Source organism: Protopterus annectens, chromosome 12.part0, assembly GCF_019279795.1.
Source record: "Protopterus annectens isolate FY-2018-M chromosome 12.part0, PAN1.0, whole genome shotgun sequence".
Lineage (NCBI taxonomy): Eukaryota > Metazoa > Chordata > Ceratodontiformes > Protopteridae > Protopterus > Protopterus annectens.
Genome location: NC_056746.1, coordinates 940,142,084 through 940,155,545, shown reverse-complemented (window position 1 = coordinate 940,155,545; position 13,462 = coordinate 940,142,084). Strand labels below are relative to the sequence as shown.

The following is a 13,462-nucleotide window of genomic DNA, read 5'->3' as shown; positions in this document are numbered from 1 at the left end:
CCTTTTTCTTCCTGGATGCAAAACCCTTGGTATTGAGATGTGCCACATAGAAGGACTTTCTGACCACAGTGGCAATGTGTTGGTTGAAGGAGAGGTTGCCATCAACCTGTGTCCCCAGATCTCTTATAATGCCTTCAGTGTTCAGTGGACTCCAATCAGTGTGGTAATTAGTGGGAATTGAGTTTTTCCCAAAGGGGATGACAACAATTCACCTTGTCTTGATGTTTCCTTACGATTCTCCACCCCACAACATCAGTGGACATGGGCAGAATGTCTTCAGTCCCAGATTTCTACCAAAAAGTTCAAAATAAATTCAAGTAATAGCCATTGCTCAGGCCTACAGTTGCAATTGCTCAACATTATGTATGGGACAGGCTGCTGGCAACAATTTTACCCGTAGTGCATTATAATTTATTGTGAATTCCTCAGTCAGCCTGTTCTTCTCGATTATGGGCTAAGTGGTAGAAGCCATGCTTTCTTTAATTTTCCTATCCAATCAAACTGCCAATCATGAACTAAGGATTGCTACACTCACTATAGGTTCAGTGACAGGATGCAGCTTGGAAGTGGATGACATGAAGGTAAGGAGGGAAATGGCCGTCCTCAGTAAACAGGAGACAAAAGGAAGGAGAGTTCAACAAGGCCACTTGGCTTGGGATCCATGGTCTACTACTCAGGGGAGGATAGACTAGAAATGATGTGGGAAATGTGGTGAAAGAGAGTCTTCTGAAGACAGTGAGGGATGCCATCAGAATTAGTGATAGACTCAAAGCAATCAGCCTCCAGTGCAAAGATATGACAGTATTCATAATCTCACCCAATGCCCTACCGCAGGGTTGTGGTAGCAAGGAAGAGTTCAGTCAAGTATCAGTTGCAGGGCCTACTAAATAATGCAAGATGGCATTAGTTGGTGTTGATAATGCTGGAGACCTGAATGCTCATATTGGGACAGACAGAACAGGATATGAGGACTGCCTATGTTGACATGGGTGAAAAACAGGAGGAATAAAGAAAGAGAGGCTATTCTAGACAACTGTCTGGAAAATAGCTTGATGGTGGCAAACACATGGTTCAGCAAGAGAAACGGTCACAAAATCACATACAAAAGTAGCCAACATGAAACTCAGGTAGACATACTCCTAGTAAGGATAGGCATTCGGGGTGCAATCAGAGCTTGAAAAGTCATACCCAGTGAGGCAGTTGGCTCCACAGCATAAATGACAGGGGCCACATTTATATGCATGCACTGCTCAGAGAAGGCTCTAAAGTTAACAGAGAGCTAGGCTGAATACTTGGAAATTTACTGGATCAAAAGCCCAAGAGTTCAAGAAAATACTCATGCCTCTAGAACCTCAAGAAGTAGAAATAACAAAAAGGCAAACCAGTCCTCAAGCAGTAAGTGTCCGACAAACCAAACCAAAAAATAAGCAGCAAAAAGTGCAACAAAAGTTCTGGCAGAAACATAGCACACAATAATAATAAAAGCAAGAAGTAGTTTATTGGTAGGTAAGTGCTTTCGCAATGATCCACATTGCTTCTTCAGACATCAAAACACATCACCAAGACTTCATTTATACAATCTAATAGTCAGTAATCATCCTATCAACGTAAGACAACACCCACCCAATTAAAAAGGTAACCCTACACACATTAAAGGAATACATCTAAAATATTCACAAACAATATACACATAATCACTTTAACTTTCTTGACTTCAAGACAGGCTTCAACGGGACGCGGTCATTCAAACCAAGTCCACGGTGTGCCCCATGTCTCAAAATCCACTGCAATTCTACATTCTGTGTCCTATTAACAAAATCCCTCAGGCTACCATGTTCAAGCAATACATGCAAAACCTGAAATAAAAAAAGTGTGCTCATTTCCTTCCTGCAGGGTGTGTTTGGCTAAGGCACTGTAGTCATAGCCCTTCCTGGTGCAATAGCATGATCCCTCACCCGTTCCCTGAGGCAACGATTAGTTTTGCCCACATAGAACTTGAAACACATGCGGCAGTGAGCCACATATACAACATTTTTGGTGTTACAATCTGCTGCTGTCCTGAGTTTCCACAAATGACCTGTTTCAGGTTCATAGGTAGGTACTAGGCTATTGGCCCTAGGGCCTATATAAGACTAGCCAAAGGTACCCTGGCTTTTGCCACCCAAGAAAATGATTTGCCTGTGCCACTGTTGAGCAGAGCCACAGAAGTGATCCCCGTGGTGAATTTCCTATCTCCCATCCAATCATCAAGATTTTTCTTGAAGAGCGCTAATGAGGAGCTTTGTTTGATATAGACAGGTAGTTTGTTCCAAGTATGGGAAGTCTCTGGGACAGGAATCTATCCCTCCAGAATGTTCTGTTTATTGTGATGACAAGGTTTAGGTCCCTAGACCATGTAGCTCGTAGGGATTGGGATTTCTTTATGTGGAGCATGTCTAAAAGCTCTGGGTTTGACATAGCTTTGTGTGTTAGGCAGAGATCGCCTCTGAGTAGGCGATATGCAATGGAGTAAAGCTGCAGTTTTTTGAGACTATCTGCATAGGGCATCTGTCTGAGGCCGATAATCCTCTTTGTGAGGTATTTCTGTGGCCTTTCCAGTTGCTGTAGATGTCTTGTGAAGTACATACCAAAAGGGGCACTGTACTCTATAATGGGTCTAATGAGTGACGAGTAGAGGGGAACAATGACCTCTTTTTTCCCTGGATGAGAAACCTTTTGTGATGAGGTGTGCCATGTAGAAGGATTTCCTGACTACTGTGGCGATGTGATTATCAAAGGAGAGACTACTGTCCACCTGTGTCCCAAGGTCTCTTATCACACTTTCAGTGTTAAATAGACTACCGCCTATGTGGTAGTTCATGGGTACTGAGTTTTTACCAAAAGGGATGACAATGCCCTTTTTGGCATTCAGCTTGAGGCCATGGCTTTGACACCAGGCATCTGTCTCAGTGAGGCCCTTTTGTAGGATGTTCTCATCTTTTGGAGTTATGATTACGGCTCCTAGTTTTGCAGTCATCTGCGAACTTCGTGAGCCAAAGACCTTCTGTGTTGGCCTGTATTTCAGAGAAGCAGATACCAAACAGGAGAGGACCCAGGACTGAACCCTGTGGTACTCCACTAGTCACTGGTCTGAAGTTGGATTTGGAGTCTGCTACTTTCACAGTGTGGGTTCTGTCAGTGAGCCAGTTGGCAACCCATCTTGTGACATAGGGATTTATACCTAGTTTAGTGAGTTTATCTATAATTCCAGAGTGGGGGATGGTGTCAAAAGCCTTGGCGAGATCTAGATAGGCTGTGTGAACCACCTTACCCTCATCTACGGCTTTAGTGACTGCTTCAAAGAAGTCTATCAGGTTTAGGAGACATGATCTGACTTTTACAAACCTGAACTGGGTGGGGTCCTGAGTTTGGAGATTACCAATGTCATTGTTTATAAGTTCCATGATGATACGTTACATAGCCTTGCAGACCAGGCTCGTTAGGCTAATGAGGCGGTAGTTTCTGGGGTCTGTGGTGGCTCCCCCTTTGTGAAGTGGGATAATTGTCACTGTGCGCCATTCAGTGGGCACAAAGCCTGAGGTGAGGCTATGATTGAACATGGTACTTAGGTGGGGTGCCAGTTTGTTCTGCAGTTCATGTAGAACACAGCCTGGGATGGCCAGGGTGTTTAAAATACCTGGATTCATCAATAAACTCACAGTGGGGACATGCCCCACATCTGAGGGTGACCAGTGGTCTCTCACTAAAAGTGCTGAGCATTCTCATCATTGTCCAGTTATAATAGGTCAGTTTAATAAAATAGTCAAGTTCCAATAACATATAATTTTCATGCAAAAATACATGGAAAGAACTGTCATGTGTATAAAAATCAAATGTAGTGAATATTATCACCGAGAAAAAGAATCCACAACTGATATATCATATAAAAAGAAAGCACTATTAAACTCAAGCTTGTAGCAGTACAGCAACATAGCAGTCATATACTTAGAATATGGTAAATACAGAGAATACAATAGTATAATGAACATTTAGATGGTATCATTTAAGCAAATAGCAGCAATTATTCCATGCAATATTTACATACTAACCTTTATCTAAATACAATGCCACAAAAAGCAAGTGCAATAAAAGAGACAGAGAGAGAATGCACACCAGAATCAGAATTATTGAGGAAGTATTGTTGTTACAACTGCAATGAAATCAGGAGGGTGGTACAGACAGTGGAAAGAAATAACATGCTGGAGAAGGTAAGAAAAAGGGTTATGTGTAGTCTCTATGTGTAGAGCATCTTTTGTGGTTAGAGCTATTTTCTGTAATGCTGAAGGTTATGGAACTAAATCAAAGCAAAAATGTTTTATTATACAAAGGAAATAAGGAAAAATCTTTTCATATAAAGACACTGAGCAACCCGATGAAGCTGTGTGCCTTAAACCTGTAGCTTGATTCAAATTATTTAGTTTTGTAAACTAATTCATGGGACAGTACATCCTAACTAGGCTTGGTATTTTTCCTTTTATAATAAGTAATAATATATACTTAAAACAGCATTCATGCTTTAAATACATAGTTTACAATAATAAAGGTTACCTTTTCTGTGTCATATCCTGGTGACCACAGCTCATTTTCTAGATCAGCTTGTTGCATGGTTTGAAGTGGGATCTCATTTATGCTGTCTTTCTGTGCAAAACAAAATGTATTTTAAAATGTTTATTTTATTCATTAGCAGCTTTTTGTGAACTTTAGCTTTATAATTATGAATATATTTTATTATTATGATTGTTAGTTCAGATTCATAAGCATGGTTTGCAGTGTAGGACATTAGTTTACTGTGTCTGTGGCATATTAATGTGATACGCGATTCATCACTGGCCTGCTAAGCACCCGTTTGCATTGTCAACAGTGTACAAGTGCTGAGCATACCTCTGATGCAAATGAAGCAGGTGTGCACCTAATGCTCATGTATAAACAACAGAACAACTTTACAAAACACATTTGATACATACTGAATACGGAGTAAGATGACTCTGGAAACCTGCAATGCTAAACGTGATTGCTACTGTTAATGAGAAAGTACAGTTGTGTAAGTTGAACTTACCATAACAGCACACGTTATATATAGGTTATTTCCTGCCAAGGATATAGCAGCCGGCTTCCAAAGCTTAAAAGCACCTTCCACATGCCCAAACTGTCAAGCAGGTCAAGCCGAGCTGACTAAAAGACAAGTTTGGGTGCTTATCCCTTCTGAACTTTCCTGCCAGCAGAGATTGGGAGGCTGAGCCCTGAAAGGACAAGTCTAGGAATAACAAAAAAGTAAATGTCCACACCCTGGCATAAAAAAACACACCAAAAAACAAGGAGGATGGAGGGAGAAAGGGAGCTGCTACTACAACAGTGATTCAAACATCTACTGTTATGGTAAGCTCAACTTACATAACTGTACTATGCTCTTCATATTGACCACTGCTGCACTAGCCTTAGCTATATAGCTAGATTACCATAGCTAACTATATTTGGGAGGTGGAAGGAGAAGGGTCCTGGAGTCCCTAGAGAATGGTCCTAGGAAAGCATGACCTAGAACTAGAGAAGGAATCTAGCTTATAGATCTTTATAAAACTATGTACAGAAGACCAAGTAGCAGCTTCTAGAATATTTCTAGAATCCTACCCTTTCCAAAAAGAAGAATCCAGGGTCCTTGTAGAGTGGGCCTTGACCCTGCCTGGAATAAATTTGTCATGGTGTGTATAAGTCTTAGACAACCATTTGCTAATAGTCTGTTTTGACATGGATTGTCCCTTCTTCTTACCTTCACAAGCAATGAACAATTGATCTAATGATCTGAAAGATTCAGTTCAGTTAAGATAGTACCTGAGTTGCCTATGGACATCCAAAGTATGGAATATCCTTTCTCCCTCATTTTTAGGTTCAGGAAAGAAAACAAGGAGATGAATAGTTTGACAAAGTAAACTCTGATAGCACTTTAAGCATAAAAGAAGGATTAGTTCTCAAAGAAACCCTGTCCTTGTGGAAAATGAGGTAGAGCTGACTCACCATAAGAACTTACAACTCAGACACTATTCTTGCAGAAGACAGAACAATCAATAAAACTGTTTTCCATATTAAGAACCTCATGTCAGCCAGATTAGCTGGTTCAAATGTAACAAGTGTTCGTTTCTCTAACACAAAATTAAGATCCCAAGGAGGGACCACAAGTTTACTTGGAGGCCTCTTATGCAAAACCCCTTTCAAGAAAATTTTGACATGTGACTGCTTTGAAAGAGGAGGATCTATGAGCAGACATACTGAAATGGTGAATAAATGGACTGTGATAGAGGAGTAAGAACGGCCATATGATAGCAACTCACACAATTATTGTAGAACCAGAGGAAAAACTAGACCTGAATGGGTTCAGACTATGATGTTGGCACCAACTAGAAAACATTTTCCATCTGCTAATAGTAGGCTTTCTTTACTCCATAAGTACCTGCTGCATGTCCTCAGAAAATAGGTGCCTAAAAGGAACTAAGGCCCTATCATTCAGACAGCCAACTGAAGATTACTGATGTCGGGATGTATCAAACACCCCTGCTCTTGTGTGAGTAAATCCATTCTTTGAGGCAACTTGTGTAATTGCCCCTGCCCATTTACAAAAAAGGAACAACCATAGTTGCTTAGGCTAGAAGGGAGTCACCACAATGATTTTGGGGGATTCCTTTTGAATCTTCAGAATACCCTGGATATTAATGTAAAGGTCAAAAAGGTATACAGGAACATTCCTGTCCAAAGGAAAGAAAAGAAAAAGCATCTGCCTTCCAGGCATTCTTGCTTGGAGTCATGGAACAGAAGTTTGCCAGTTGATTGTTCTGAGAGGAAGCAAAGAGGTGTACTTGAGGAACTCCCCGCAGATGGATCAAATTTTGGAAGACCCCCCAGATCTAGTTTCCATTCATGAGGGTCTATCCTGGTCCTCCTCAGTTTGTCTGCCACACAGGTTTGCTCTGACATAATGCAGGATGCCTGCAGAGTGAGACTGTATTGTGAAACTATAGTCCAAGCTAGTCTGCAAAGGGGGTATGACCTGGTCCTCCCTTGCGTGTTCATGTACCACATCACTGTGGTATTGTCTGCAACCACTTGAAGATGTCCCGGGGACCAAAGATGGTTCAAAGAATTTAGTGCCTTAATCAGGGCAGGCATCTCCTTGTTATTTATGTACTAGTGTCTGTCCTTGGTGTCACACATCCTGCACTTTTATCTCTCCTGAAACTGCTCCCCAAGCAAAGTCTGAAGTATCTGTGGTGACAGACTGCTTTGGAGCACAGAGGGAGAAGGGCAGACCTTGATTTAAGGATATCTGTTGTCTCCACCAAGTGATTTCTCTTCTGACAAACTCCAGTACTCGGATCTGAAAAAAATAAAAGGTGTTTATGCTAGGAACAGAGATTTCAGATACCGCTGTATCTTTCTCATGTGGAGAGAATCATAGATGCCATGAGACCCAAAATCCGGAGGTATTCCCTTGGAGTGACTGAAGTCTTAGTGGAAAACTATAGAAATAGATCTAAATAAAGAACTGTTTTTCCTGTGGAAGAAAAACTCTTTGAACTGAGGTGTTTAGTTGACAACCCAGGAACACAATCATATATGAGGGACTCATGAAAGACTGTTGAATGTTCTCTTAGAATCCCAGCTTGTGCAAGAGATCTCTCAAGATTCCTGACATTTTGAAAAAGAGTCAGCAAAGATAAGCAATGCATCAAAATACAGAAAAGTGTGGATACCTTGTAGCCTTGAGCTATAAATGGAGCTAGACACTGTGTGAACACTTTTGCTGCAGTGGATAGTCCAAAGAGTAACTGATAATGTAATGAAGACACACAAAAACTTAAGAAACACCTAAAGTCTGGATGAATAGAAATGTGATGATAAGCATCTTTTAAGTCTAGCATTGCCAGGAATCTTGAAAGAGGAGGCAACCGATTGTGAAGTGACATCATTTTGAATTTGGGCACTATCACAAACAGGTTTAGGAAAGAAGGAAGAAAGAAAGATTCAGAACTGGTCTCCAAACATTTTCTTTCTTTGGGACTAGGAACATCCATGAATAAAACCTTTTCCCCACCTAGGATGGAGGAACTTGTTCCATCACTCCTTGGGACAGCACATACTGAAGAACAGATGGAAACAAAACAGTCTGATCTGCAGGATAAGGAATTACCTCCTGGAAAGGAAGAATTTCCTCCCCCTGCCATTTGTAACCCTGATATTTTTCATAACCCATTTGTCTGAAACAATCTGTTGCCAAAAAGAAAAATGGAGATTCAGACTTTCTAGGAGAAAAAGATGGCCAAGGTCGAAGGGGGCACAAGGTCTCTTGAATAGTCATTCAGATTTGTTGGAGTGTCCTTGGTTTCAGGAGGCTTGAGACTTGTTTTTGGAGCTGCCTTGCCACTTCTTAAATGTCTGCTTAATTGAATTCTATTGAGGCTATTTATTTTGTTTTTTGCCAAAACTGTATGTGGAGAAAGACAATCCCTTGGACAATTTGGAAAAGGAGGGCTGAAAAATCTTCCGTGGATCAGCTTGCTCTTTTCATCACACTTTTTGATCATGATTGCACCAGAGGTGCCAAACACTAAATCACTATCTAAGGCATATTTAAAATCTCATTTTTAACATCATCTGGAAGGTTCTGAGAATGCAGCCAAGCAAACATCCTTAAAACCATACCAGTGACCATAACTCTGGAAGAAGTATCAACAGAGTCATACACATACACACACACACACACACACACACACACACACACACACACACACACACACACACACTCTGCAAACAATGAGCAGTGACCTGAACAATAGAAGAAACTAAGTTATTAAAAGCAAATTTTTCTTCGTAAGAAACTGTTGATAAAATATTCATCAAACTTTCACAATATGTCAGAGTAAACTTTAACATATGAGCTGAGCCTGACAATTTAAAATTCTGAAATTCCAAGCTGTAGACATGTACACTTTTTTCCCATACCTATCACTAACTTTTTCATCCTTATTAGAAGGAGTAGTATTGCTGTTAACTAAGTGCTTAGCAGCAGAGGCATCAACTAAGGCTATAGCTGCTAAGGTTTGGGAATAGTGTATAGAAACCTAAAAGACCGAAGAACTTTATACATCCTATCTGCCTTTTTTTAGGGACAGCTGGCTGACTATCAAAAGTATGCAGGCAGTAAGATAGACATCTTCTAAAGCAGGCAGGACAGGAGGAACGGGTGTTGGTTCTGGAAAATCCTTCTGTAACAACTCATAATATTTTTTGAGGGACTGAGAAACCTCAGTGTTCTCCACTGAAAACACTGAGGCATTCTAGCAATAATCTCATAGAAATAGAAACCTCCACAGGGAAAATCAGAAAGTGAGCTCTCCACTGAGTCTGAATCAGAAATCTGAGGACAAATCCCTGAGTTCACTGCATTTTTCTATTCACATTCAGACTCTTGAATCTCTTCAGAAAAGGAGGCATCCCTCTTTCCTTTACCAGAAACTACTTTACAAGAAGAATCAATAGCCTGAATTAAAACCTGAACAAGTTCCAGTAAATTACTCCTAGCCAAAGAAGTTTGAGGAAGAGTAGATACATGCTTAGTTTTCTATTTCTTTTTGACAGGAAAAATTGGGTCAACCAAGTTAGCAATGGCAGCCGCTGCTTCCCCAGGGAGCGGCACAGCATTCTGATACAACAGGGAAATCTTCCATGTTCCCTATCCCAAAACCAAGAAAAATGTGGAATTGCACAAAATAAACCAATAATCCAATATGCTGTGCGAAGACCAAGAGCGGAGACTCAAATTCAACTTATAAAATTTATTAATTCCATGTAGAACAAACACAGACGAACAAAACAGAATAGCATTAAAACATGAACACCTTCACTACAATAACGCGCGTTTTCATCTTATTCAGTTAGACTTCATCATATGACCATGCATAAACAAGATTACCCAATTTATACTGAAGACATTTAACAAAAAACAATAAACTAATTACTTTCCTATTCAAAACCACCAATAATATTTCAGATAAACTAATTAAATATTAATACAATTCATTCTCCACCTTTCACTAAAATGTCATAGTTAATATTTAAATCTTTATTGAAATACAAATAAATTAAAACATTTTAAAAACGTGTGATTACCTATCATTTATAATCAATTAATAAAATATCTATACAAAGTTAAAAAAATAAATAATAGAAATGTATTTAAGTGAAACATTTCTTAAATAGTGCCAGAACATTCCAAATACAATGTGAGGATATAGTGCCATCCGGTGGCTGTTTTAATTAAATACATGACTTTGTATCTCAAAGCTTAGCAGACCTTAATTTTAGTAAAGGTAATATTGATACATAGTCATTTAAACCTGGGGGATTGCCTGTCTCAAGGGTCACCTGCCACCATAACTCTCTAAATTCAATCTTTTCTTCCCAAGGGCCTCCCCTGATATCCCTTTTAATTTGCTCTAATACCATAAAAGAAAATTCAGATTTTGAACATATCTTTGAATGCTTATACAAGGCATTAGTATCCTTCTGCACAGTTATGTCGTAGGTGTGTTCGTAAATCTTTCTTTTTAACATTCATTCAGTCTTTCCTACATAGAAGGATTTACAAAATACACATATGGCTAAATAAATAATTCCCTTTGATTCACAATTATAGTATTCAGAACTGTTAATCTACCTGTCCCTGCTTTTCAGGTAGTATTTACCTGTATTCATAATATGTGTGCATTGCGTACAATGCCCGCATTTGTATGTACCTACCTTGTTTCTATTAAAATTAACTTTATTTTTATTTTCTAATACAGTTCTGATACTTTGTGAATTATTATATATTACTTTGTGTGGAATTTTAGAAATGTTCTCTAAATCTGTGAGGGAGACAAACCTCTCCCATTCCTTTAAAAATATTTTTTAATACTATTATTTAAAACATATTCTAAAACTAAAACTTGTTGGTAATCATCTCCAGTGTTTTCTTTATTTATATTAACCCCCTCAATTTGTTCTGTACATTTTTGAATGGGTTTGAATCTATTGTTTCTTCCTTTTTCTACCTTTTCTCTCACATTTTTAATCAGATTCAAGGGGTAACCTCTTTCTAAGAACATTTTTTCTAACAATTCACATTCTATTATAAAATCATTATCCAAACTAGTCATGCGACACCCCCTTACAAATTGCCCCTTGACAATATTTTTCTTACAGTGTAGCGGGTGTACTCTTATAATGTAAGAATGAGTTACAAAAGGTGGATTTTCTGAATATCTTTGTTGCAAATTTATTCTCCACCTTATATACCTCTATATCCAAATATTGCAAACAGGAATCAGATATTTTATGTGTAAATTTAAAAAATAGTTGTATTGTTCATATAAATCACGAATTCATAAAATCTTTCTTTACCAGCTGTCCAAAAAATAACTATATCATCCAAAAACCTATGATACAGTGTCCAGCAATATTTGAATTCAGTATTTAAAATATATTTCTCTTCCCATTTTGCCAGGACTAGATTGGCATAAGTTGGGGCACAAGCTGCTCCCATTGCAACCCCTTGAATTTGTTGATAAAATTCTCCATTAAAATATAAAAAAATATTTTTCAGTATTAAATCCATTAACCAGACATTTACTAATTTTTCATTCTGTGTTAAACCTTGATCTTCATAAACAATTTCTTCAAACATTTCCATACCATCTTTATAAGGTATGGAAGAAAATAAATCTATAATATCTATAGTTATAAAAAGTAGATTTTCATGATATAAATCATCAGAAATTTATTTTAGGAGGTCCCAGGAGTCTTTTAATATAGATTTCCTTCCTAACCATAAACTTTTTAATTTTGTATCCACATAATTTAGCCAGAGAGTAGGTTTTAGCTCCCTCTGCAGCTACAATTGGTCTTAATGGGGGGTCAGTTTCACATTTATGTATCTTAGGTATACCAAATATTGTAGGTATCCTTGGTTTATCAACGTTTAGAAACATAAAGGTGTTATAATCTATTAATTCTTCTTGTAACATATCCCTTAAACCCACATCTATTTTATTATAGACTATATTAACTTCATTTTTGGACACACTGGAGTATCTCGTTTTATCCCATAGTATCATGTTCATCTTACTTTCATAACAAATATTATCCATAATCACCCCCCCCCCTCCTTTACCTGGTTTCATTACTCTAATATGGGTGTTTCTTTTTATTTCATACAATAATTCCCTTTCTTTATTACTCAAGTTAACCTTGTATTTAATATTTGTGTATTCCTTTCTTACCTCTTTTTCCATACCTCTTTCCAGGTTTTTTAACTGAGGATGTAGGGGTGGGTTGTAAATAGTCTTATGCTTTAAATCTGTATTTTTAATAGATTTATCCATAGGGAACATGATACTCAAATTAACTTTTCTCAAAAACAATTTAATATCCAGTAGTGTTTTAGTAATATCTCCCTTTTTGTATGGGATAAATTTCAGACCCTTAGAAAATAGTCCAAAATGTTCCTTCTCTATACCTAAGTTACTAAAATTGTAGACAGAAAAATTATTGTATGTATTTCTAATTCCCTCTACTAAAATCTTACTATTGTCACTAATGGTAAGGTGGGGATCGTTCAAAATCCCCTCCACTGAAAATTTGATTGTGGAGGTCCTTGTTTATTCATCAGCCTTTTGGATCTCGGTAAAGGTGGAAAGGCTTGTTCACAGTCCTGGTCCACCTCCCCATGAAATTCCTTCTGTCTACCTCATTGTTCTGAGGAGGTGCTTGAAAATTCTGCCTACTTTCATTATTGTGTTTCAAATATCTATATGAAGGTTTCGGGTAACTGTTATTAGTATCATATTCCTTAATATCTCTTTCTAGTTTCTTTAATTTTCTATACATCTAATATTGAAATATTTATCTTTTTCTTCCTTAATGGTAAAAATCAGGTCATTTTTAATACACTGGTCTAACTCTTCTATGTCATTCTGTAACGTCTCTTGACGCCTTATATTTTCTCTAATAATGAGTCTCAATACATCCAATCCACACTTATTAAAAAGTTCAATGAGCTCTTTATGGAAAACAGAACCCATAGTCACATTATTGGGAACTTATAAACACGAAGTCCCTTCGGGACTATTTCCCTAGATATGCATTCTTTCAGATATTCATTTTCTATATCTAATGTCCTATATCTAAACATTAGTTTAGCTAAATTATCCAACTTTGTCCGGTAAGAATCATCAGAAGCGTGCTGTTTATTACCATTACAGTCAATTTTAAAATTATATTTAGTCCGTAGCCAATCTTTAGTCTCTTTAACAGTTTTTACAGTACCTGTAGCCTTAGCCATTTCATATGCTGTTTTTTGACTCGGTTCAATATTCGGGCCTTTATTGGAACAATCTCC

At 38.0% G+C, this 13,462-nt stretch overlaps 1 protein-coding gene across 1 annotated transcript in view; it reads right to left on the bottom strand.

The window, feature by feature from the left end:
- LOC122816231 (piezo-type mechanosensitive ion channel component 2-like) overlaps positions 1–13,462 on the bottom strand; it is a 1,381,906-nt gene that overhangs the window by 1,140,414 nt on the left and 228,030 nt on the right. Inside the window, exon 7 of the mRNA XM_044088974.1 lies at positions 4,588–4,677. Within this exon, the coding sequence (XP_043944909.1) occupies positions 4,588–4,677 (90 nt within the window). The remainder of the gene's footprint in view (positions 1–4,587; positions 4,678–13,462) is intronic.